Consider the following 26435-nt stretch of genomic DNA (forward strand, 5'->3'; position numbering starts at 1 on the left):
CATATTTACATGACTCCTAAAATATACTATCTTATGTGAAAATACATTTTACCTATTTTTTTTTTTTTTTTTTTTTTTTTTTTTCTGAGACTGAGTTTCGCCCTTGTTACCCAGGCTGGAGTGCAATGGCGCGATCTCGGCTCACCGCAACCTCCGCCTCCTGGGTTCAGGCAATTCTCCTGCCTCAGCCTCCTGAGTAGCTGGGATTACAGGCACGCGCCACCATGCCCAGCTAATTTTTTGTATTTTTAGTAGAGACGGGGTTTCACCATGTTGACCAGGATGGTCTCGATCTCTCGACCTCGTGATCCACCCGCCTCGGCCTCCCAAAGTGCTGGGATTACAGGCTTGAGCCACCGCGCCCGGCCATTTTACCTATTTTCAATCCCCAGTTAGAACTTTGAAAATTATAGGCCCAATACAAAAATTTCTGCCTTGAGACAACTTTCAAAGTACTCTTCTTTTATAAAGACATTAACACTGCCACCTTGTGGCAGCAAAAAGCACTCACTTATGTAAAAAGTTAACGTGTTTACTTTCATTATTCATGTGGTTCAAAATTCAGTATTTTTAAAACATCATGTGTTAAAAGTCTCCCTCTGACCCCATCCTTTCCATAGAGAATACAATGTTAATAATTTTTGTGTATATTCTTCCAGAGATGTTTTAAGCACAAACAAAAGTATTTTTAATACAAATGCTAAAATACTACATTGCTACATATTTTGCTTTTTCAGTCTTTTAGTAACATTTTGGAGATTTTTCTGTAGCAATGCATAAAAAAAATCTTCCTTGTTTTAAAAAGTGTAAAATTGTTCACTATATTAATGTTGGTTGATTTAACCAGCACATTAATGATGATTAGTTCCAGTCCTTTTTTTTTTTTTTTTGAGACGGAGTTTCGCTCTTGTTACCCAGGCTGGAGTGCAATGGCGCGATCTCGGCTCACCGCAACCTCCGCCTCCTGGGTTCAGGCAATTCTCCTGCCTCAGCCTCCTGAGTAGCTGGGATTACAGGCACACGCCACCATGCCCAGCTAATTTTTTGTATTTTTAGTAGAGACGGGGTTTCACCGTGTTGACCGGGATGGTCTCGATCTCTTGACCTCGTGATCCACCCGCCTCGGCCTCCCAAAGTGCTGGGATTACAGGCTGAGCCACCGCGCCCGGCCTTTTTTTTTTTTTTTTTTTTTTTCCTGAGACAGAGTCTCGCTCTGTTGCCCAGGCTGGAGTGCAGTGGCATGATCTTGGCTCACTGGTTCAAGCTATTCTCATGCCTCAGCCTCCCCAGTAGCTGGGGTTATAGGCACGCACCACCATGCCTGGCTAATTTTGGTGTTTTTAGTGGAGATGGGTTTTCGCCATGTTGGCCAGGCTGGTCTCGAACTCCTGGCGTCAAGTGATCCAATCACCTTGGCCTCCCAAAGTGCTGAGATCACAGGCATGAGCCACTGTGCCCAGCCAGTTCCAGTCTTTTCATTTTCCAAATGATGCGCCAATAAATACATTTGTATGTCATTTCACACATTTTAGGAAGAGTACATGTATTTATAATTTTGACACATTTTGTCAAATTTATCTCTCCTGAAAACTTTTTGCACTCCAAATAGCAAGATATGAGGGTACTGTTGTCTCATATCAATGACATTCTGTTTTCCAGACTCTTTTGATCTTTAGCAATTTCATTAGAACAAAAACAGTTTCTTGCAGTTTTAATGTGGATTTCATTTACCATAGGGTAGGCTGAGTAAATTTTCAGATGTTTAAGAGCCTAAATTAGTTCCCTAGGGCTGCTGTAGCAAAGTACCACAAACTGGGTATGGTTTTAAATAATAGAAATACATTGTCACAGTCTGGAGGCTGAAAGTCTGAGACCAAGGTGTCTTGTGGGTTTGTTCCCTCTGAGGGCTGTGAGGAAAAGATCTGTTCCATGCCTCTGCCCTATCTTCCAATAGGTTGCTGGTAGTTGGTGTCATTCTTTGGCTTGTAGAACCATCACTCTGATTACTGCTTTCATCTTCACGTGGCCTTCCCCCACTATGTGTGTGTCCAGATTTTCTCTTTTTATATTTATTTTTTATACCTTTCTTTAAGAGACCAGTCATATTGAATTAGAGCCCTCCCTACTGACTTCATTTTAACTAGATTACTTCTCTAAAGATTCTATTTCCAAATAAGGTCACATTCGGAGGTACCGGGAGCTAGGACCTAGACATGAATTTTAGGGGACCACAATTCAATCCATAGCAGAGCCATTTATATTTTGTTAAATTTTCTGTTGACATAATTTATCTATTGAGCCTTTTAAAATTGGCCAGGCATGGTGGCTCATGCCTGTAATCTCAGCACTTTGGGAAGCCGAGGTGGGAGAATTTCTTGAGCTCAGGAGTTTGAGACCAGTCTGGGCAATATGGTGAAACCCTTTCTGTACAAAAAATGTATATATTCTTGCAGGGTTTTCCACTAGTACTTTTGTAGCATTAGTGTTTGCTTTTACTTTTATTCATTTGGATTTTTTTTTTTTTTTTTCTGGTAGGATGTGTGAGGTATAAAGCCAATTTTCTTTCTGGGTGTCTATTCAGTTTTCCATTAATATTTATTGAAGAATTCATGTTGCCCCAGTTATTTGAGATGCTATCTTTAATACAAGGTATGTTCCTATACTGGGTGTAATCTGCATTTTTTTTTTTTTTTTTTTTTTTTTTTTTTTTTTTTTGAGACAGAGTCTCACTCTACCGTCAGGCTGGAGTGCAGTGGTGCAATCCTGGCTCACTGCAACTTCCGTTTCCCGGTTTCAAGCAACTCTCCTGCCTCAGCCTCCCGAGTAGCTGGGACTACAGGCACGCACCACCACACCTGGCTAATTTTTTGTACTTTTAGTAGAGATGGGGTTTCACCATGTTGGCCAGGATGGTATCGATCTCTTGACCTCATGATCCACCCGCCTCAGCCTCCCAAAGTGCTGGGATTACAGGGGTGAGCCACCATGCCCGGCCCTAATCTGGATTTTTTTAAAATTTGGCTCTAGTGAACTATTTATTAATGAGCCATTTCTATGCTATTTTAATTATTTAACATTTGACAAAGCTAGTCCCCTTTTTAAGAATATTAATGGGGAATAGCATGGGGAGAAATGCCACATATAGGTGAAGGGGAGGAAGGCAGCAAATCAGGCTGCCATGTGTGTACCTATGCAACAATCTTGCATGTTCTTCACATGTACACCAAAATCTAAAATGCAATTAAAAAAAAAAAAAAGGCAAACCAGGAAAAAAAAAAAGAATATTCATGAATATTTCTTCATATTTTTTCCTTTTAAAAGATCAGCTTAGGATAACTGACATTTTATGTCTTTTTATTTTAGAAAATCATGTAACTTTTGATTCAAATCTCCATTTGTGTTCAACAGCAGCATATAAAAAATTAAGCTGGGTGTGGTGGTTAATGCCTGTAATCCCAGCATTTTGGGAGCCTGAGATGGGAGGATTGCTTTAGTCCAGGAATTTGAGACCAGCCTGGGCAACATAGCAAGACCCTGTCTTTACAAAAAATTTAAAGAAATAGCTGGGTGTGGAGGAACACATCTGTAGCACCAGCTACTTGGGAGACTGAGATAGGAGGATCACTTGAGTCCAGGAGGTCATGGCTGCAATAAGCTGTCATTACATCACCGCACTCCAGCCTGGGTGACTAAGTGAGACCCTGTCTAAAAAACAAAACAAAACATTAAGCCAGGCAGGGTGGCTAGTGCTTGTAATCCTAACACTTTGGAGACAGAGTGAGACCTCATCTCTATAAAATACGTACACACACAATCTTTCCACAATCCATCTTCAACAAAGATTACAGTGATTTCTTTAAGAGTCCAATTTTGACAATGATACTTTCATACTTAAAATCCTAAGTCCCTCCTTCTAAACAAAGCGTATTGTGTGTTGGTCTGCCACCTTCCCATTATTACCTGCTGTGAACTTTTAGACTAAAAACGATTCCATTTTTCCCTTCCCTGACATTGCTCACAGAGGAATGCTCTTTTCTCCACTTCATTTTGTTAAGTCCTGAGTCACTCAGGAGGTCCTATCTCCCCTAAGTCTGGGCTAAGTATCCATCCTCTTTCTCACCATAAATCCAATTATTTAATCATCTAAAGAATATTTGTGCTCTATGTTTCAAGCAATGTGCTACATAGTTCCTGTTATAATCTAGTAACGTAATTTTAGTTGTGAACCTCAATGTGCTCTGAAGAAAAGGAATGGAATTCTGAAACTGTATTAAATGAGGACGAGCTAAAAAGCCAGTGCAGTTGAAACACAGAGAACAGTATGCATGAGAAGAAGCTAGAGAAGTAGGCAGGGCCCAGAAAATGAAAGACTATAACCATGTTAATGATTTTTACTTAAATCAAGGATACGTGAACACAAGTTACTTGTATTAAGGAACCGTTAATTTTTAAAAGGGTTGATAAGAGTACTGTAGTTATGCTTTAACATTTTTTTTAGAGATATGTAATGTTTGGGATTTGCTTCAAAATAATCCTAGGGAGACAAGAACGGTGAGTGGGCTGGGGAGGCAACAAACTGGACCAAGTGTTGATGATTGTGGAAACTGGGTGATGCACACAGGGGGATTATCTTATTCTAATTTTGCACTTACTTGCAATTTCCAGTAATTTAATCAAGAGAAAAATAGATGGTTTTTATTCTAAAAAAGGTGAAAAGATATCAACAGTAAGAATGATCTGAACACTCAGATTTGATTTCAGAAAGATCATGCTGTCTTCATTGCAGACATCAGAAGAAGGGGGTCAAAGTGGCTGTGAGAGACTATCTTAATAGACTTAAATGATTCAAGAAAAGAAATGATGGTCAGACTAAGGAGGTGAAAATGGAAATAAGTAAAGCAATGCAAGAGCCATTTTGGAGAACTTTAGGGTTAGGGCAGGTGACATTCACCGAGACAGGAAACAATGCAAGAGGATCATGTTTGGGGGTGGAAGAGAAATACATGAGCTTAATCTTGGATGAGAGTTGTGGTTGCCTTTCAGATAAGTGAACATTTCAAGGAGGCAATATGGAGATTTCAGAGAAAGCCAGTACTCAATTAGGGATCAGTAGTATGTCACAGATAATCTTTTTTTTTTTTTTTTTTTTTTTTTGAGACGAGTTTCACTCTTGTTACCCAGGCTGGAGTGCAATGGCGTCATCTCAGCTCACCGCAACCTCTGCCTCCTGGGTTCAGGCAATTCTCCTGCCTCAGACTCCTGAGTGGCTGGGATTACAGGCATGCGCCACCATGCCCAGCTAGTTTTTTGTATTTTTAGTAGAGACGGGGTTTCACCATGTTGACCAGGATGGTCTCGATCTCTCGACCTCTCTCAATCTCTTGATCCACCCGCCTCAGCCTCCCAAAGTGCTGGGATTACAGGCTTGAGCCACCGCGCCCGGCATACAGATCATCTTTAAAGTGTGGTCATCATAGAGTGAAAGCTTTGAGTTTGAGAAGAGAAACTTGGTTGAGGCTTGAAAAACTAATATTTAATAACCAGGGTAAAAGATGTGCTAGAGACAAAATTGCTGGGCAGAGGTCTGAGGGCATAGGGAGGTGGCAGTGACTGGAGGAAAAACAATGTGGTGGTGTGAAAATCTAGAAGGGAGTGGTGAAGTGCCTAGTGTTTGAGTCAAGACAAAGACAAAAACTGCTCATTTAATTCAGTAACACACAGGCTGGTGATTTTTCAAGGGCTTTATGGAGTGACGGGGTCAAATCACAAAAGACTGGAATGAGTTGAGAAACGAATGAAATTTGAGCAACTGGAGAGAGCAAGCAAACTTACATGAACTTTGGCTGTGATTTTAAGGGGAGGATGTAGTAGCTGGATGTTGAGTTTTCTTAAGATAACACAAAAATGTCAGCATGTTTAAATGTTAATGGGTACACTCACATTGAAGGGGCATAGTTGAATATAAAAGGGAAAAATCATAATTCACGTGTGAGATTCCTAAGTGGCAGGAGATAGGATGTAAGACAGTAAGACTACCTTGGTTATGAGGAAAGCTCCTCTAATGGAACAGTAAGGAGTGGAAGAGGGATATCTAAGTGTGTTTCTAAGCTGGAAGTGAACTAACACCAGAGTTCGTTTCATATAGTTTCTCTTTGCCACTGCCCCCAAATGAAATAAGAAAGGTCATCTATTAAGAGTGAGGGGGAAGCAAGGAGTTATAGGCTTGAAAAAATTAATGTCTAAATAGTTGAAGAAAGTTTAAATTTGGAGGTAGTGAATTTAGAGATACCAAGTCTAAATTTTTTGTGTGCTCCATCGCATACTCTGATGCAGTACCAAAGCAGCAGAGTTTGCCTAATATTCATGTACATTGCTTTTATTATGCTTTCATTTACCATTTATCTATCATTGCTTTTTATTTGCCTATTTATGACCGTGTCTCTCCCAGCAAATTAAATGTAGCGCTTGGTACATTTAATCGGTTTGGTATCCCTACGTCCTGGTTTACTACCTCACCCAATGTAGGTTCTCAGATATTTGTCAAAGGTGGAAATGAGTAACATTTCTGCCTTTACTTGCAACAAACTTTAAAGGGAAGGGAATTTCCCCTAGATTCTATAAATGACTGTTTATTATCTACCTAGAATTATTTTGTATACTTTACATGAATCAACTCATTTAAGCCATACGCGTAGGTACTATTACTATTTTCCATTTTTCAGATGAAGAAACTGAAGCATAGGAATAACCTCACATACCTAAATAAACCAAAGCATTCTAATAATTTCTTACTATAGCTGACTGACGAAAACAGCAATCTATTAACTTTGTGGTTTGGGTAATTTCTTTGTAAAAAATCTTATTATAATAAACTTATTTCAATAAGTGACCCATACAGTATTTCCAAAAAATAAATTATCAATAGTGTTAGACGATATTAGGTTACCTCTGCTTCATAGTATATAAAACTGGTATTTGAAAACCACATGAAGATCCATTTCAATATCCTATGGATGTCAGATATCCAGACCAGACACTGGGTAAAGTACCAAAAGTGAGGAAAAGTAAATAAGGAAATGGGCATTCAAATGACAAGTGATGAAGTATCTTTCCTTTCTATGGAACGCTTTCTAAAACTCAGATGCAATGAGGCAAATGTAAAAACTGCAGATTGAAGGCTTTTAGAGGTAGTCACTACAATGAGTTCATCTGAGAAGCTGCATCATTATCACAAGCGTTTATTGAGGGCCCATAGAACCCATGGTACCTTCAGTGTGTTTACAGAACTTTGCTTATATGCCAACCTTGCCCTTAAGGAGCTTACAATCTACTGGAAAGAAAGATGGAGAAACTCAATGTGATAGAGCAATGAATGAACAGATACTACAGACTGAAAAATTATCATAAATGTAAAACACATACTGAAAAGTGAGGGTTAAAGGGGATGGCAACGATGGTAGGTAGTCCTGGATATACTCCTGACTTCTTGAAGGAGACAAGCATCTAGAATATTCAAGGACGTAAAGTGAGGTTGAGAAAGCCAGGATGCAAACAAACACTTCCTATCTGCTGCCTGCAGCTGAGAATTCCAAAATCAATACAGGGATAGAGATAATGGAGAAAGAAACTTTTAGCATTCTTTTAGCACTTCTGATTCTGACTCAGACTGGAACCAAGTCACCATTTAGGTAACTTAGCTATCCTAGATCATCTAAACTGGTTCAAAGGAAAAAGATTTTAAAAATCAGTTTGTATGAGTTCTATATACAATTTAATCTTAACCAAAAGGTTAGGATGACTAGCACTGCCACTATGCTAAACACTACTGAACGTAATACAGACATGGCAGAAGTGCAAACTGTATCAGTGATACACACTGTGTACTGCAGTGGGGCCTTACTAGATTCGTGGCAGAATATACCCGTTTATGAAAGCAGCACATTGGCAAGTGAAAACGGAAATGGAAGTAGAAAATACCTAGAATACGTGATGTTTTATGCAGCTGAACAGGACAACCTTGAAGACATAAGAATTATGGTAATACCATAGTGACTAAGGTTATCTTGATTCCCCCTACCACAGTTAGGAATCAAAATATGGATTTTTTTTTTTTTTTTGGAAAGGGAAATACCCTCTTCTAGCTGAGTCCAAGAGTTTGGATATTACTGTACCTAAAAATAGTAAAATGGTGGCCGGGTGCGGTGGCTCACACCTGTAATCCCAGAACTATGGGAGGCCAAGGCAGGTGTACCATCTGAAGTCAGGAGTTCAAGACCATCCTGGGCAACATGGTGAAACCCCGTCTCTACCAAAAATACAAAAATTAGCTGGGTGTGGTGGTGCGCACCTGTGGTCCCAGCTACTCAGGAGGCTGAGGCAGGAGAATCGCTTGAAGCCCGGAGGTGGCGGTTGGAGATGTTGCCACTGCACTCCAGCTTGGGCAACAAGAGTGAAGTGGTAACTATGTACAAAGAATGGGGAAAGGTGGCTCATAGGGCTCAAACATCAGAGGAATGGAGAGGTCAGGACAATGAGGGAATTATCTGGAAGGCAGGTAACTGGATTGAGCACCACAAGAAGCACGTAGACTTAAGCCGATTATGAGACATTTTAAACAGCTGTTTCAAAGCAAGAGTAAAAACAGGCTGGAAGAAATTTTGGGTAAAATTAGAGTAACATAGTCTAGGAATCCATCAATTATGGAGATAAGAGGTTAAGATATGGCCAGGCGCGGTGGCTCAAGCCTGTAATCCCAGCACTTTGGGAGGCCGAGGTGGGTGGATCACGAGGTCAAGAGATCGAGACCATCCCGGTCAACATAGTGAAACCCCGTCTCTACTAAAAATACTAAAAATTAGCTGGGCATGGTGGCACATGCCTGTAATCCCAGCTACTCAGGAGGCTGAGGCAGGAGAATTGCCTGAACCCAGGATGCGGAGGTTGCGGTGAGCTGAGATCGCGCCATTGCACTCCAGCCTGGGTAACAAGAGCGAAACTCTGTCTCAAAAAAAAAAAAAAAAAAAAAAAAAGAGGTTAAGATATAGTCAGGGAAAGTAGGATTTATGCTTGAAGTGTAGTAATAGAAAGAAAAACCTAAGTGTAACAGATTACAAATTTCTTTATAAAGAATAAAACTGGAAGAACTGATAGTCTAGAAAGGTGAAGGGATCACCTTTCTAGAGTAGGCAACATATTTAGAGCTACAAAAGGTATACAGTTTGTGGAGAAGGCAAAAATCGGGGGAGAAAATATACGTGTCAAGGGAGTACTGCAGTCCTCTGGTGGGAGGTAGATCACAAAGAACCCGTAGCACCACTAACTTTTCTTTAGTCAGCTGCTCTTACACCCAGAACAGTAGCTGTCAAGTCAATTTTATTGACAATACAGCTTGACTTGGACATCCTGCGTGAAACTGCTGTCACCTAAAGGGCCTGGATTTAGAAGGAATATTTAAAATTATTCGAACTTCTAGTCTTTAGGGGGGAAAAAATATTAAATCTACTTTTCTTATACATGATCTAAGTGTTTAGTTTTTATCAATTTGACACTACAGTCCAGATTTGCTTCCGATCACACTGGAATATAGGTTTTACCATGTTCATTTTTTTCTTCTCTACTTCAAGAATTAAGACTGGTTGGGCACAGTGGCCCACGCCTGTAATCCCAGCACTTTGGGAGGCTGCGGTGGGCAGATAACATGAGGTCAGGAGTTTGAGATTAGCCTGGCCAATACGGTGAAACCCTATTTCTACCTAAAATACAAAAATTAGCCAGGTGTGGTAGCATGTGCCTGTAATCCCGGCTACTCAGGAGGCTGAGGCAGTAGAATTGCTTGAACCCTTGAGGCAGAGGTTGCAGTGAGCCGAGGTTGCACCACTGCACTCCAGTCTGGGCCACAGAGCAAGACTGTCTCAAGGAAAAAAAAAAATAGACTGCACTATCATCATCACGTGCATATTGATTAGATGGCATCTTGTAGCAACTTTAAAAAATTACTGTATACATATTATAAAAAACATACACTTTATTAATGTGCTTATAACTTCTTTAAGTGTTCAAAATGCCAAGTTGGTTAGGCATCAATTTGCTAGTAGTGTTTGGGAATATTTTATCAGAGGTCTAGGCAAAATTTTTTCCTCCCGTAATATAAACTATTGGCTGACATTTAATGAATTTTGCCAATCAGTAAAATAATCAAGGAGTTTAAAAAAGTATAAGATATTCACGTATCTTGGCCTTCAAAACAGTCAATCATAAATCTTGAAATTTTATACATAAATGGTAAATCCACCAAATCTGAGAAATTAATGATTGGTATTTTCTTTTAATTAAAGTTGGCCTATTTATAGTTAACTTTAATAGCTACAATAGAAGATTCAATTTTGAATACTCAAGGTCAACTAATTTCAAAACTCTTAGGCAATCTTCTGTAACAATGTTACCCTAACTCATTTCTTAGTATACAAAAAAAGATCCAAAAAGCTTCATTCACCTTTTTTTTGCATTGTTTCACAAATTTAAATGAATTTAGATTACTTTTAAAATACTAATTAGAAGCTCTGGGCAGTATGCGAGTTGAGATGTGGGCCTTATTTGGCCCTCAGTACCTGTGTGAGCTTGGGCAACACCTCAACGACTCTATCATCTAAACGGGAGGGCTGGGACAGACTGTAATTCATGGACTCTTATGAATCCCCTTGAACTGTATGGAAAAACTGCATGTGTATGCACTTTTGGGGAAAGCCAGTCCAAAGTTTTCATTAGTTCCAGAGGCAACCTTGATCCCCAAATAAGCTTGCACTATGTAAGGTTATCATTTCTCAACTGTTACAGTTCTAAATAATTTTCTTGTCAGAGGCAGAACTCTAAGATGGCTTCCAAGATTCCTGGTATACATACTCCATATAAACCTTTCTCTTGACTGTGATCAGGATCTTTGAATATGATGGCCATCACCTGTGATTGGATTACAATGCAGGGCGAAGGTGAAAGGATTTTGCAGGTGTAATGGAGGAACCTCATCAGTCTAGCTTGGGTTAATCAAAAGGGAGATCATCTGGGTGGGTAGATGGCCTGATATAATCAGGTGAGACCTTTAAAAGAGTGATTAAGGCCTTCTCTGAGACCAGAGATTCTCTTCCTGGCCTTGAAGTTGCCACAAATTCTTCAGTTGCTAGGCAATGGATTTTGCCATATGTGCATAGAAGAGGACCCCCTAGCTTCAGATAAGACTGCAGCTCTGGCTGACACCTTTATTGCAGCTTTGTGAGACCCTGAGCAGAAGACCATAACTGGATTCTTGACCAACAGAAACTGTGAAGTAACATATGCTGTGTTTTAAGACACTAATTTTATGGTAATTATACCACAATTATACAGCAATTAGTCTCTGAAGCCAAAATTTAGCTTGATCTCTGTAACTTACTCCTTGAAGAAACTGAGGCAATGGAGAATCCAAAAAGGGTGCTCCATAAATTAATGTTACAATAAGCCCAGTCATTTTACAATGCAGTTATACCTTTAAAGAAAAAAAAAAAACAAAAAACTCCTCACCCTATAAAGTGCCGCTGAGGTAAGCCTAAACCAAAAGATCCATTCCCTCGCCCCTAAATTCTTCCAGATGTATTTTTAATGATTGATAGCTTGAATTATAGAAATGCTCCAAGTTTGGTCCAGAGCAATGCGGAAGGTATTATTTCCACCATAAGACACAATTACTGAAATCTTTGAAAATTACAAAGGAATTTAAAGATAGATTTTAGACTAGGGCATCTCACACACCTCTAGTATAATATTCTTATTTTTATAGCACTTGAAATGGTCTCCAATCTAAAAAAGACAGTTTAATACATGAAACATCAAGAACATTTAGCTTATTAGGCATATTATTCTATGCCGTCATTCCCATCAGAAATAAGCCTGTTAAAAATGAATTAATTTCCCAGATCACTGAAGAATTAAAAAAAAAAAGTGTTTAAATCAGGTAACCATGAACTGTCAACTGTACTGAAACAATTTCACAGACAGAAAAGCCCTTCCTAGAATTTCTATTAGAAAAATCAATGTTCTTGCCGGGCGCGGCGGCTCACGCCTGTAATCCCAGCACTTTGGGAGGCTGAGGCGGGTGGATCACGAGGTCAAGAGATCGAGACCATCCTGGTCAACATGGTGAAACCCCGTCTCTACTAAAAATACAAAAAAAATTAGCTGGGCATGGTGGCACGTGCCTGTAATCCCAGCTACTCAGGAGGCTGAGGCAGGAGAATTGCCTGAACCCAGGAGGCGGAGGTTGCGGTGAGCCGAGATCGCGCCATTGCACTCCAGCCTGGGTAACAAGAGCGAAACTCCGTCTCAAAAAAAAAAAAAAGAAAAATCGATGTTCTTTATGAGGCTATAGGTGGAAATAAAATATTTAAACTATAAAGTAGTCCTTATACCCAGAGATATTAATATCACCCTTGCCTATTTTCCATCACTATTCTATATAATAATTTGTATATAAAATTTGTATACAAGCTCATTGCCTTAGTTTGAATCTAATATTTTAACTAAAAAACAAATTATGTGAAACATTGCTATGTTCACCTTCCAATTACTGAAACCTTCCTTCTCTAAAACCTATGCTTTGTATGCAATCCATCATTTGGAGCTCTATGTTGAAGATACAGCAATACTCAAAATACAGTTCAAGTTTTCTCAGTCTATTTTACTGGGAGAATAAAGGAAAGTTAAAACCTTGGGTTGGATAGGGAGAAAACAGAAGCACAAACGGTGTCAAATGGACAAATTCAGTGGGCTAAAATATTAATATGTCCATACTGAAATGACAGAACTGAAGAGATTTCTTGTTATGCTGGTTCTAGGTAAAAAGACAACAGCTAATGTAAGCCACTAAGTTATACTCTAACACAAAAAAAGAAAAAAAAAAATCCACACACCACGCACACACACCCCATGTAAAACATTGCTTTAAGTTTTAATGTTTATTTCCCCAAGACAGCCTAGCCTGCACTCTACTTGGATAAATTTTACAAGCTAGTTTTCTGCTGCTTCTAGTTTTAAACTTTAACCATGTTTCTGATGACAAGGAATGCTGCAAAAATACTCTAGTTCAACAAAGAGTTATGATCACAAAATAATTTTTATCCATTCTACAGTGTTTCAGAATTACCAGTTGATTTTTAAACACAAAGTAGATATAGATGCTAATGGTGGCTAATCTGGTATGTTTCTTATAGCAAACTGTTGTTCATGCAACACTTGTGCTCAAAGGGGAAGGCACAGGATTTCCTACAATGAGCCACCTTATAAAGAGTTCTTTTTGTACAAATTAATTTATGTCACATTTAATTTAGTGTGCATAACCTCAAAACTGAGGTATTATTCCAATTTATAAAAACCACTTGCATAACTTTTATGCAAGTTTTAAAAATACAAAGTTTTCTCCCTAAAGTGGCTCAAAATAGATTGTTCATGGCTGCCTACATCTAAGATAAAAAGATTCTAAAACAATTGAACAGATTAGGCATATTATTAAAGGTGTTCAAACCATTACTTGATTTGTACATCTACTCAAACCTCTTCATCGGTCTTTTATTCAGCAGTACATATGCACCAAATTCCATTTTAGAAGTTTCCATATCATTTTCATAGAAAACAAAGTTTGAAAACAAGTAACATTTAAACACAGCACGGTATTCTACCACAACTGAAACTTTTTTCTTCTTCTTCTTTACAGGACTCAACAAAATCTAAAAATGAACTCTATGCTGTAGATTTACCTCATGCAAAGATCTTTATGTTATCTCTGAAAATGAAAAGGATGGCCTTTTAAGCACATTTTACTGTTTTATACTATTATGGCAACTTGTGTACTGCAACACAGTCTATTTTGAGGGAAATTTATGATTTTTTCCATGCAAAAATCTACACAAATTAGTTTTGATGATATGGAAAGCTTTTCATAGCATCAAACATTCATCTGGTGCAAATGCACAGGGAAACCTTCCTGAAAAGTTTTCTGACTTGAGAAGCAACTAAAAAAAAGGCATACTAGGTAAAGTAAATAAAAACTTAAAAAAAAAAAAAAAAAGAGTGGGGTGGGGGGAAGGAGGTGGGAAAGGAGGAAATAGAAAACACAGGCTGCAGAGTAAACTAATGTCTGCTGCTAAACCAGTCTTTGTTTTCATGTCCAGTGTACATTAACACTTATGATCTCATTATTCTGATGATTTACTAGGTTTGTTATCAGCCCCCTGAAGGTGAATCAAGCTTGCATGCGTTCACATACAGCACCACAACCACACTCTCGTACACAGTCACTCCAGGACTAGGAGTCTGCTTCATGAGTGAAGAGCCCTAGATTTCAAAGATGAACCTGGCTCTCCATCACTGAGCCAGACATTCACTCAATACTGTCCATTCACACACTGCTTCATAGCAAGGCCTGGGCTCATTTTCCTTTGACTTTTATGGGCAGCCTATTCTCTTTTACGCTGACAAGGCTTGACGATGACAGTACTGCACTTTCCCCTCAACTGATATAGAGTAAGTCAATGTTCTTTCTCAGGCACTGACGATCTGTGACCTGTAGCCCTTTTTACTTTGAACAACCTAAATAAGCATTCATGTAAAGTTTTCATTACATTTTGCCACTCATTCTCACTCGCACCCACTCGCCATCTTGACCTCATTTGGGCATTTTCTGTGATTCCAAATGAAATCTTCACATTTTCTTTCCCGATTTAATGCAGCAGCAGATCCCATGAGCCAAGCTTGATGGATCAAACCTTTTATATATATATGTATATATATATATAAACAGATATATATATATATATATCTTAGTGCTGCATTGTACCTAACTTCCACAACATCTTTCTAAAACTGGAACCCTTCTGTTGGTACATTGGCAGATGAATTGAAACCAAATGTTCCTCCTTGAATTGCCTCTGGAACAAGGCTAGGGTCTTCATCAATCTAGGTGAAAAAAGAAAAAGAATGAGATAATTAGTTTTAAGGTATGTGTAAACAGTATAATAGTACTAATCCCATTACCCTTAAAAAAAAGTCAGGAGAGATGATGAGTGCCAACACTTTAGAAAGTTGAAACACTTAATAAAAGGTTTAGGCTGGGTGCCGTGGCTCAAGCCTGTAATTCCAGCACTTTGGGAGGCCAAGGCGGGTGGATCACAAGGTCAAGAGATCGAGACCATCCTGGTCAACATGGTGAAACCCCGTCTCTACTAAAAATACAAAAAATTAGCTGAGCACGGTGGCACATGCCTGTAATCCCAGCTACTCAGGAGGCTGAGGCAGGAGAATTGCCTGAACCCAGGAGGCGGAGGTTGCCGTGAGCCGAGATCGCGCCATTGCACTCCAGCCTGGTTAACAAGAGCGAAATTCCATCTCAGAAAAAAAAAAGAAAAAAAAAAAAAGGTTTAATAAACACTTAATAAAATCCTTTAGAAAAGCTGAAACACAGCCGGGCGCGGTGGCTCAAGCCTGTAATCCCAGCACTATGGGAGGCCGAGGCGGGTGGATCATGAGGTCGAGAGATCGAGACCATCCTGGTCAACATGGTGAAACCCCGTCTCTACTAAAAATACAAAAAATTAGCTGGGCATGGTGGCGTGTGCCTGTAATCCCAGCTACTCAGGAGGCTGAGGCAGGAGAATTGCTTGAACACAGGAGGCGGAGGTTGCGGTGAGCCGAGATCGCGCCATTGCACTCCAGCCTGGGTAACAAGAGCGAAACTCCGTCTCAAAAAAAAAAAAAAAAAAAAAAAAAAAAAAAAAAGAAAAGTTGAAACACTAAATAAAACGTTTTTTTCTTTATTTTTTGAGATGGCATCTCATTGTTGACCAGGCTAGAGGTCAGTGGCACAAACATGGCTCATTGCAGCCTCAACCTCTCGAGCTCAAGTGATCCTCCCACCTCAGCCTCCTGAGTGGCTGAGACTATAGGTGTGTTCCACCATACCTGGCTAATTTTTGTATTTTTTTGTAGAGATGGGGTTTCACCATATTACCCAGGCTGGTCTCAAACTCCTAAGCTCAAGCAATCTGCCTGTCTTGGCCTCCCAAAGTGTTGAGATTACAGGTGTGAGCCACTGTGCCCAGCCCAAGGCCTTTTCTTAAGGAATGCCAAAATGAGAACTTAAGAGTATATGTGACGGCCGGGTGCGGTGGCTCAAGCCTGTAATTCCAGCACTTTGGGAGGCCGAGGCGGGTGGATCACAAGGTCAAGAGATCGAGACCATCCTGGTCAACATGGTGAAACCCCGTCTCTACTAAAAATACAAAAAATTAGCTGGGCATGGTGGCGCGTGCCTGTAATCCCAGCTACTCAGGAGGCTGAGGCAGGAGAATTGCCTGAACCCAGGAGGCAGAGGTTGCGGTGAGCCGAGATCGCGCCATTGCACTCCAGCCTGGGTAACAAGAGCGAAACTCCGTCTCAAAAAAAAAAAGAGTATATGTAAGATGGGCATTTTCCAAAAGAATGAAGGAACAGTAATGATGCCCCTAAGTCTCAAACAGAGGATACACAATTTGGTACTCATTAGTTTCCTTTAATCCTGGGCAAGTACAGCCAGGCATGGTGGCTAATACCTGTAATCCCAGCACTTTGGGAGGCCAAGGTGGGTAGATCATCTGAGGTCAGGAGTTGAAGGCCAGCCTGGCCAACAGGGCAAAACCCCGTCTCTACTTAAAATACAAAAATTAGCTGGGCGTGGTAGCGTGTGCCTATAATCCCAGCTACTTGGGAGGTTGAGGCAGGAAAACTGCTTGAACCTGGAAGGCAGAGGTTGCAATGAGTAGAGACTGTGCCACTGCACTGCAGTCTAGGTGACAGAGCAAAACTACATCTCAAACAAAAAACAAAAAAACCTGGGCAAGTATATAAAGTCAATCGCATAAAAAAATTAATGGGCCGGGCGCGGTGGCTCAAGCCTATAATCCCAGCACTTTGGGAGGCCGAGGCGGGTGGATCACGAGGTCGAGAGATCGAGACCAACCTGGTCAACATGGTGAAACCCCGTCTCTACTAAAAATACAAAAAATTAGCTGGGCATGGTGGTGCGTGCCTGTAATCCCAGCTACTCAGGAGGCTGAGGCAGAAGAATTGCCTGAACCCAGGAGGCGGAGGTTGCGGTGAGCCGAGATCGCGCCATTGCACTCCAGCCTGGGTAACAAGAGCGAAACTCCGTCTCAAAAAAAAAAAAAAAAAAAAAAAAAAAAAAAAAAAAAAAAAAAATTAATGGCACCACTCTTGAAAAGTAAGTGAATCTTTGGTATATCTTTCAATAGCAATTGGAGACAAATGGTATTTGGGCTTAAAATAGTAAAATACAGATTGAGTGTCCCTAATCTCAAAGTCCAAAATCAAAAAAACTCCAAAATCTGAAACTTTTCGGGTGCCAATATGATGCTCAAAGGAAATGTTCATTGGAACATTTTGAATTTCAGATGCTCAAAGGGTACAAATAATTCAAATATTCTAAAATTCAAAAAAATCCAAAATCTAAAACTCTTCTGGTCCCATGCATTTCAGATAAGAGATACTCTACCTATAACAGTTCTGCTAATAATAGCAATTATATATTCTATATGCTTTACATCTGAAGTTTCCTTACTGAAATTCCACAATATTACAAACCTGTAGTGTACTTCCTATAAACATGTATATCATCTGAATTATTCTTTTCACAATCTAAGACAAGAACAAAAACTACATGTTGAGGTATTAGAAATTATAAGGTGATTATAATTAGTCACCAAATTACAAATTATGATTTTCAAAAATCCAACTTTAAGACACATGATCAAAGTTACCCTTAAAAGAATATGCCAGGCTGGGCGTGGTGGCTCATGCCTGTGATCCCAGCAGCTTGGAAGTCCAAGATGGGAGGATCGTTTGATTCCATGAGTTCTAGATCAGCCAGGGCAACATAGAGAGACCTTGTCTATACAAAAGACTTAACAAATTATCCGGGCATAGTGGCATGAACTTATAATCCCAGCTATTTGGAGGCTGATGTGGGAGGATCATCTGAGCCCAGGAGGGGGAGGTTGAGTGAGCTGTGACTATGCCACTGCACTCTAGCCTGGGCCCTATCTTTAAAAAAAAAAAAAAAAAAAAAAAAAGCCTTTTCTGATTTTTATTTCTGGTTTATTTAACTGGCATTATACTCTAAATAGTACTAAGCTTAGACAACTATAATAGTCTACAATTTTCTTTTCTAGTATTGTCTTTGTTAATGTTCAAATTATACATGCTTAACAAATGTTTAATAACATTCCATTCTTTTCGATAATGTGGAAGGGCATGTAGTAAAAGACATTCTTTGAAAAGTTGAGAAATCATTCAAGAAATCCTCTGGTGGCTGCATTGAACCACTATACAATTTTCTAAGAAGCAATTGCTTTAATTTTAGATTTACTTTTCCAAAGAGAAAATACTAAAAATAAGTTAATACTTTTTCATTACTATTACTAACAATCTGAAGATATTTTTGTATACTATACCTTACATTACACAGTGCCTTCTCTTTTTATTTCCATCTTATTTATTTTCACATTTGTTTTTGGTCATGAAATAAAAATAACAATGACAACTCATTCAAGTGTGGATTAACTATGGTCATAAAAAACTTATTATAGAATATACTAGCATCACTGTTTTGTTTATAAATACGGTATGCTATTAACAATTAAAAAAAAAGAACTGTAAAGATACCAAGTGAAAATAAAGTCTGATTCATCTATTTTGGTCAAAAAAGTCCTTATCTTCTTGCCATTAGAGCTAAGATGCCCTGAAGGGATCTTAAAATATTGAAATATTCATGCTTCCAAAGCAGGTGACATTACTGTCATACATCTATTTAAATCCATTCCCAAAAAATACATACATGTATATGCCCCTAGCTTACTATACATATTACTTCATCCAGATCTATGTTTATATATAAAACAAAGAAAACTACAAAATTATTACATACATCATCTGAAGAGAAGAACTGGTCGATGATCTCATAGGCCAATTTGTAGATGTCTTCATTTTCATGATTTTGAAGTTGTTCAATTTTCTCCAGCCCTGCAAGAAATTTTGTAATGTGAAAAGACAATAATATTTATAGTAGTGACAAGTTAGAATAATCTTTGGAACACATAATCCAATTTCTGAATTGTAAATTATTTGAATTATAATTTTTGGGAATTTAAAGATGAATCTTAAATATGAAAAAATGTACAAAGATACAGCATATTTATCCTAAAATTAATAACCTGAGTGTCTAACTGCACGTAAATGTATAAATAAGTAATGAGACATCTACCTATTCATCAGAATATATAACCAATTTTTTTTTTTTTTTTTTTGAGACAGAGTTTCGCTCTTGTTACCCAGGCTGCAGTGCAATGGCGCGATCTCAGCTCACCGCAACCTCCGCCTCCTGGGTTCAGGCAATTCTCCTGCCTCAGCCTCCTGAGTAGCTGGGATTACAGGCACGCGCCACCATGCCCAGCTAATTTTTTGTATTTTTAGTAGAGACGGGGTTTCACCATGTTGACCACATTGGTCTTGATCTCTTGACCTCATGATCCACCTGCCTCGACCTCCCAAAGTGCTGGGATTACAGGCTTGAGCCACCGCGCCCGGTCCCATAAACAATGTTTTTAACCAGGAACAATACGTAAAATTTCATTTGTTAAAGTAAAAAGCAGAATCTTCCTATTTTCCAGCACCTGCTAAGTTTTTCTAGTGAACACATATGAAAAAAAAATTTAAAAAGCTGATGATTAATAAATATGATGCTTCAGATACCTCTTAAGTTTACTGGAAAATGTTCAAGATCTAACACAGTATATTTCAGTGGAAAAGACAATGTTCCCTGTAAACATTAATGAGTTTACTAAATTATAGGCAGAAACATTAAAAAGTATATACTTAACCTGTTGATATGCAAATTGAATCCTGTTTTAGAGGAAAAACAATTATAAAGTCTTTGAAAAAAGTGAAATTGCCCCTTCATGAATATTCTTCCTCTATCCAGTTCTTAAATGGAGGAAGTTATCTTGGGCTCATTTCTTACCTATACACTCATTTTGGTGATCTTCCTATTAAAAAATTTAGCTACTATAAATTGGCTGAGGACTTGCAAATCTATGGCTTCATTTCTTTTCTAAGCTTCACATGCATAAAATTCAAATCCTGGTGTAATTCTACCAGGAAATTTCATGGGTACCAAAAACTCAAACTGTCCACAACACAATTCTTACTTGGTGATAATCAACAATAGCTTGAAATCTAAGAGAAAGCCCAAGATCCCCTTTCCCTCAATATCCCACAATCAAATCTCAAAAACTTGAAAGTCCATCCACTTCTTAAATCTCCTCATCTCCCCTTTGTCTCTAATATTACTGCTTTCATTTGTTGTGGCCTAGCCACTATATACTTTTTTTTTTTGAGACAAGAGTCTCACTCTGTTGCCCAGGCTAGAGTGCAGTGGCGTGATCTTGGCTCACTACAACTCTGCCTCCTGGGTTCAAATGATTCTCGAGCCTCAGCCTCATGAGTAGCTAGGATTACAGGTGTGTGCCTTCATGCCTGGCTAATTTTTTGTATATTTATTATAGACAGGGTTTCATCACATTGACCAGGCTGGTCAGGAGATCTTCCTACCTCAGCTTCCCCAAGTGCTGGGGATTACAGGCGTGAGCCAGCATGCCTGGCCATATATACTTTCCTAACTGGTCTCCTTCTGTCTCCTGTCTCCAAAGGCTTCATTCCCAAGATATCCACGTTCCATTTGAACATACCCATCCCCTAGATGAATCTCACCAATGGCCTGTCACATCCTATGGCACAATCCACTGGGGATTCCTAGGTCTTACTGCTAGTGAGGTGTGTAATGTTCAAGAACTTAATATTTTTATTTGAATGTATGAAAATATTTTAGTAATTAAAATCTTTACAAGTTAAAAAAATCAAGTAGTAAAAATAATTAAGTATGCCTATTGTTATTTTTTCTGTTACTTCACCCCTAATTAGTTCTGTAACACTATTCCCCATCTCTTGTTCCTAACTCGAAAGTTATGGATTTTTTTTATTGTTGTTGTTCTATCAGTCACTTTAGTAACTTTAAATATACCTATTTCTTTTTTTTTTTCTTTTTTTTTTTTGAGACGGAGTTTCGCTCTTGTTACCCAGGCTGGAGTGCAATGGCGCGATCTCGGCTCACCGCAACCTCCGCCTCCTGGGCTCAGGCAATTCTCCTGCCTCAGCCTCCTAAGTAGCTGGGATTACAGGCACGTGCCACCACGCCCAGCTAGTTTTTTGTATTTTTAGTAGAGACGGGGTTTCACCATGTTGACCAGGTTGGTCTCGATCTCTCGACCTCGTGATCCACCCGCCTCGGCCTCCCAAAGTGCTGGGATTACAGGCTTGAGCCACTGCGCCCGGCTAAATATACCTATTTCTTATTACATTAATTTTGAAGCCTCTCAACATTCTCACTTAGTTGAAGTTATAGGTTCTCCTACTTTTCCAGTTACCTCTCTTTTCATTCACTTTCAACAAATAAGTGTACCTGACATACATTTATCCAGATAACATTTACATCTGTTCCACAGCCACATTTCATGTTCTCTCTATACATTAACTCTAAGACTTGAAAGCTAATACGAATTGTTTACCTTCCAGGAGACTCTGATACATGGCCATATTTGGAAACTACCGCCCTAAAGAATAAAGTATCTGCTGTTCTATAAAGCTTGTTAAGACTTCACAGGAAGTCAGCTGCAGTGGCTCACGCCTGTAATCCCAGCACTCTGGGAGGCTGAGGTGGGCAGATCACTTGTGGTCAGGAGTTCAAGACCAGCCTGACCAACATGGTAAAACCCTGTCTCTACTAAAAACACAAAAATTAGCTGGATGTGGTGGTGCAAGCCTGTAGACCCAGCTACTCAGGAGGCTGAGGCAGAAGAAGGGAGGCAGAGGTTGCAGTGAGCTGAAATCATGCCATTGCACTCTAGCCTGGGTGACAGAGTAAGACTGTCTTAAAAAAAAAAAAGCCGGCCGGGCGCGGTGGCTCAAACCTGTAATCCCAGTACTTTGGGAGGCTGAGGCAGGCGGATCACGAGGTCAAGGGATCTGACCATCCTGGCCAACAAGGTGAAACCCCATCTCTACTAAAAATACAAAATTTAGCTGGGCGTGGTGGCATGCGCCTGTAAGTCCCAGCTACTTGGAAGGCTGAGGCGGAAGAATTGCTTGAACCCAGGAGGCAGAGGTTGCAGTGAGCCAAGATTGTGCCACTGCACTCAAGCCTGGTGCCTGGCGACAGAGTGAGACTCTGTCTCCAAAAAAAAAAAAAAAAAAAAAAGCCTTCACAGGAGGGTGGTTACTTCTCCAGTTTTGTCTCTTCGTAGTTTCTACCCTATACTGTGTGATTCAGCAACACTGAACTAGTTATAATTTGCTGAACACTATTTCTCACCTCAGACTTTGCTCATGGTGTTATCTCTGCCTGGAACACCTCTCATCCCTTTTTACTTTATTAATCCTTATTCATCTCTCAAAATCCAACTCAGGTGTACTTCCTGCTTCTTCAAGAATGGATTAGGCATCCCATTTTGTTGTACATTTCTATTAGGGTAATTAGCACATTAAATCAGTTCATATTTATTAAGATTAGACTACATGCCTTGAGGGCAATGACTATGTCTTGTTTACCACTGTCTTCCCAATAACTTATCACAGTGCCTGTTCAATATATGGCAGCAATTCAGTAACCTACGCATATGCAAGAGGCTGAGCAGGACTGCACATATAGAATATAATATTTACTTTATTCTGTTACTTGAATAACTAAGAAAAATACAGATATGCTATATTACTCAGAAAGTAAAAATTTCACAGAGAACATTACAATGCGGAATAAAAGCTTATAATAAACTTACCTCCACATTCTTCTATAAGATTGCCTATGGTTTCTGCCTCATCTTCAGCCATTTTTAATATATTACTTAGTCCATCGAGTACTACTTGCACAACTTGTGCATCTTTTACAGTCAGCAAGTTGCAAAAAGGTGGGATAACATTTTGCTGGATAAGGTAAGCCACCTGAAGAATAAAAACAACATAAAATAATGCAATATAGGTAAACTGTGTGTGCCATGTTATCTCACTGAAATAATTTTGATTTTGAAATTTCGAGTACAGAAATATGACCTCATCTCTCTCATGTTAAGTGTGTCTATATTAATCTAACCTCCTTTTCTTTTAAATTTAGTATCTTTTTTCCTGAACTAAGAAAAAAACAATGTAAAATGAAAATAAAGGAATCACTCAACTGCTTATTAAACATTTCTTTGCCGTAAGAAATAATTCCTTCAAAGATCTTTTTCCCTTAAGAGTAAGAAATTATGAAATCAATTAAGGAGGCTGCTAATGGAGGCTGTATGCTATTTTTATTTATTTAATAAATAGAGTCCAGGTCTCACTATGTTGCCCAGGGCTGGTCTTGAACTCCTGAGGTCAAGAGATCCTCCTGCCTTGGCCTCCCAAGATGCTAGGATTACATACATGAGCCACTGCACCCAGCCTGGATACCAGCTTCAAAAAACAATGGTTCAATGTAAAAGCATCCAGTGGCTCTCATATGCCTGGCTATCTCTCAATTCACTATTCTACTGATTTCATAATATTTTCCAATGATTTCAGTATTTCATTAGTTATTTCCATGCATATTAATATTTCTATTCTGCTCTGTATTTAGGCTTTTTTGTCACAGTTATCGATTTATTCCTCTTCAGCTCTAAATTTGTTCTTTTTACCTACTCTGAAACAGATCTAAGCTGTTTAAAACTATTTTTCCTTTGCCAGTTGGTACAAGGTTAAGCTTTGTCACCTGCACGACCTGAGAGTGGGTGCCTCTTTCCTAGGCATCTCACATTCCTCACCCTAGTTCTTAAGTCCTAGCCATCTGGTTGAGTTTAATTTCTTGTCTGGTTTGCTGCTGATGAATTTGTTATTGTTGCTGTTTTTTTTACTTTTTTTTTTTTTTGAGACGGAGTCTCACTCTGTTGCCACGCTGGAGTGCAATGGCGCCATCTTGGTTCACTGCAACCTCTGCCTGCCAGTTTCAAGTGATTCTCCTGCCTCAGCCTCCGGAGTAGCTAGGACTACAGGTGCGTGCCACCACACCCAGCTAATTTTTGTATTTCCAGTTGAGATGGGATTTCACCATATTGGCCAGGATGGTCTCTGTCTCCTGATTTCACGACCTGCCGAATTCGGCCTCCCAAAGTGCTGGGACTACAGGTGTGAGCCACTGTGCCTGGTCCCTTTTTACTTATTTTTGTTGTTGTTCATTTGTCAGGAGAATCTGTGATGCAGTTTCTTTCCTCCATATGAACTTAAGAATTGTCTGTTCATTCCTAATACGGTTAAAAAAACAAAACAAAAAACTCCTGACTATAGGGACCTCAATTTTACCATGGATTAAAAAATTCTTGTAGGCCAACAAATTGGAAAAAGAACACTTCTCTTCTAGGAAGGATGACTAAAGAAAGTCAAGGTATTACTTCTATGTGAAAAAGTTGCATACCTGTTACATAAAAGTTAGTACCTGTTATCTTGCTATTATTTTATTTTATTTTTTGAGACGGAGTTTTGCTCTTGTTACCCAGGCTGGAGTGCAATGGCGCGATCTCGGCTCACCGCAACCTCCGCCTCCTGGGTTCAGGCAATTCTCCTGTCTCAGCCACCTGAGTAGCTGGGATTACAGGCACGCACCACCATGCCCAGCTAACTTTTTGTATTTTTAGTAGAGACGGGGTTTCACCTTGTTGACCAGGATGGTCTCGATCTCTTGACCTCGTGATCCACCCGCCTCGGTCTCCCAAAGTGCTGGGATTACAGGCTTGAGCCACCGCGCCCAATATTATTTTATTTTTTGATAGAGATGGGGTCTCACTGTATTGCCCAGGCCAGTCACAAATTCCTGGCCTCAAGTGATCCTCCAACCTTGGCCTCCCAAAGTGTTGCTATTATTTTAAATTATAACTTACTCAAGTCTAAATCAAAATTATATGTACTTTCATTTTACCAGTTTTGAGAAATAAATGTTAAAAAGCTCAACTTACTTGATCTTTCCTTCCACTAATTGTTAAGTTACTTATGGCCCAAGCGGCTTCTTTCTGAGTGCCAAAATCCCCCTGTAAAAAAGCAAAGCAAATGGTTATAAAAATTGCAACATAGAGTAAACTGAAAAAATGTTTGCTGTGATGATTTTTCAACTGCTTATTGCCCAAGGTCTCCTTTTAGCCTTTCTATATATATCATTTTTTCTTATTAAGACAATTCTTTGAACTATACTCAATCTACCCTAAATACATGGAGACTCCTTTCTGTGAACTCTCCTGGAAACAAACTGAGTTGATATTACTATTTAATAATATCAAATTAAATGAAATTGATGATAAAATGAAATAAAAATAGTAGAGAAAAAGTAAAAAAAATCTACAATTTTGGCCAGGAGGGGTGGCTCATGCCTGTAATTCCAGCACTTTGGGAGGCAAAGGAGGGTGGACACGAAGTTTAAGACTAGAATGGTCAACATGGTGAAACCCCATCTCTACTGAAAATACAAAATTAGCTGGGTGCGGTGGCAGGCACCTGTAATCCCAGCTACTTGCGAGGCTGAGGCAGGAGAATCCCTTAAACCTCAGGGTGGAGGCAGGTTGCAGTGAGCTGAGATCATGCCACTGCACTCCAGCTGGGGCGACAATTCAAGACTTCGTCTGAAAAATAAACCTACAATTTCACTACAAAGAGTCAAATAAAATAATAAGTTCTTTTAACACAAAGCTTTTACACACACAAGTGTTACCCATCATTAATGAAACGATGATAAAGATGTTATACATTGCCTATCAAATACAAAAGAAATATATTTAAGTCATTAAAAATTAATATATATAAACTTCATGTCATTTTTGAGAATTTACCCAGAAAATTATACAAAGCAAAGTAGTAATACCTTTCTTTATATTGTCATAGCAGCACCATAACAGCCAAAAAAAAGCAACTACAATTCTCAATAAGCATAATTGTCTGGTTATAGTAAATCTACTGAATAAGCAGCTACTAAATATTAAGACAACCTGAAAAAATGCTTATAATGTACTAAAAAACCATATAAATAAAAGAAATGCAAATTAAAATATCCATGATATCTCCTCTCATATTTATCAGAATAAGAAAATCTAAATATTTTTGTGTCAGATGGTAGGAGTATAAAATGGTATAATTCTTATAGGGTGGAATCTGCCCTATAATAGAAAAATTTACATATATGTTTTTCTGTAGATCCAGTAATCCCAAATATAATCGGGCAAAGACATTAAAAAAACTTACAAGCTATTCTTTTT

The 26435-nt window shown here is 39.0% G+C and overlaps 1 protein-coding gene across 1 annotated transcript in view; it reads right to left on the minus strand.

Annotated features, from left to right (window-relative positions):
- Window positions 1-14354: 14354 nt before the first annotated feature.
- KPNA4 (karyopherin subunit alpha 4) overlaps window positions 14355-26435 on the minus strand; it is a 68418-nt gene continuing 56337 nt past the window's right edge. Inside the window, exons 14-17 of the mRNA XM_039480265.2 lie at window positions 25149-25220; window positions 22962-23124; window positions 19001-19095; window positions 14355-14979 (exon numbers count right to left, since the gene is read on the minus strand). Coding sequence (XP_039336199.1) covers window positions 14881-14979; window positions 19001-19095; window positions 22962-23124; window positions 25149-25220 — 429 coding nt within the window. The 3' untranslated portion in view covers window positions 14355-14880. The remainder of the gene's footprint in view (window positions 14980-19000; window positions 19096-22961; window positions 23125-25148; window positions 25221-26435) is intronic.

The sequence above is a fragment of the Saimiri boliviensis genome, chromosome 9 (genome assembly GCF_048565385.1).
Source record: "Saimiri boliviensis isolate mSaiBol1 chromosome 9, mSaiBol1.pri, whole genome shotgun sequence".
NCBI lineage: Eukaryota > Metazoa > Chordata > Mammalia > Primates > Cebidae > Saimiri > Saimiri boliviensis.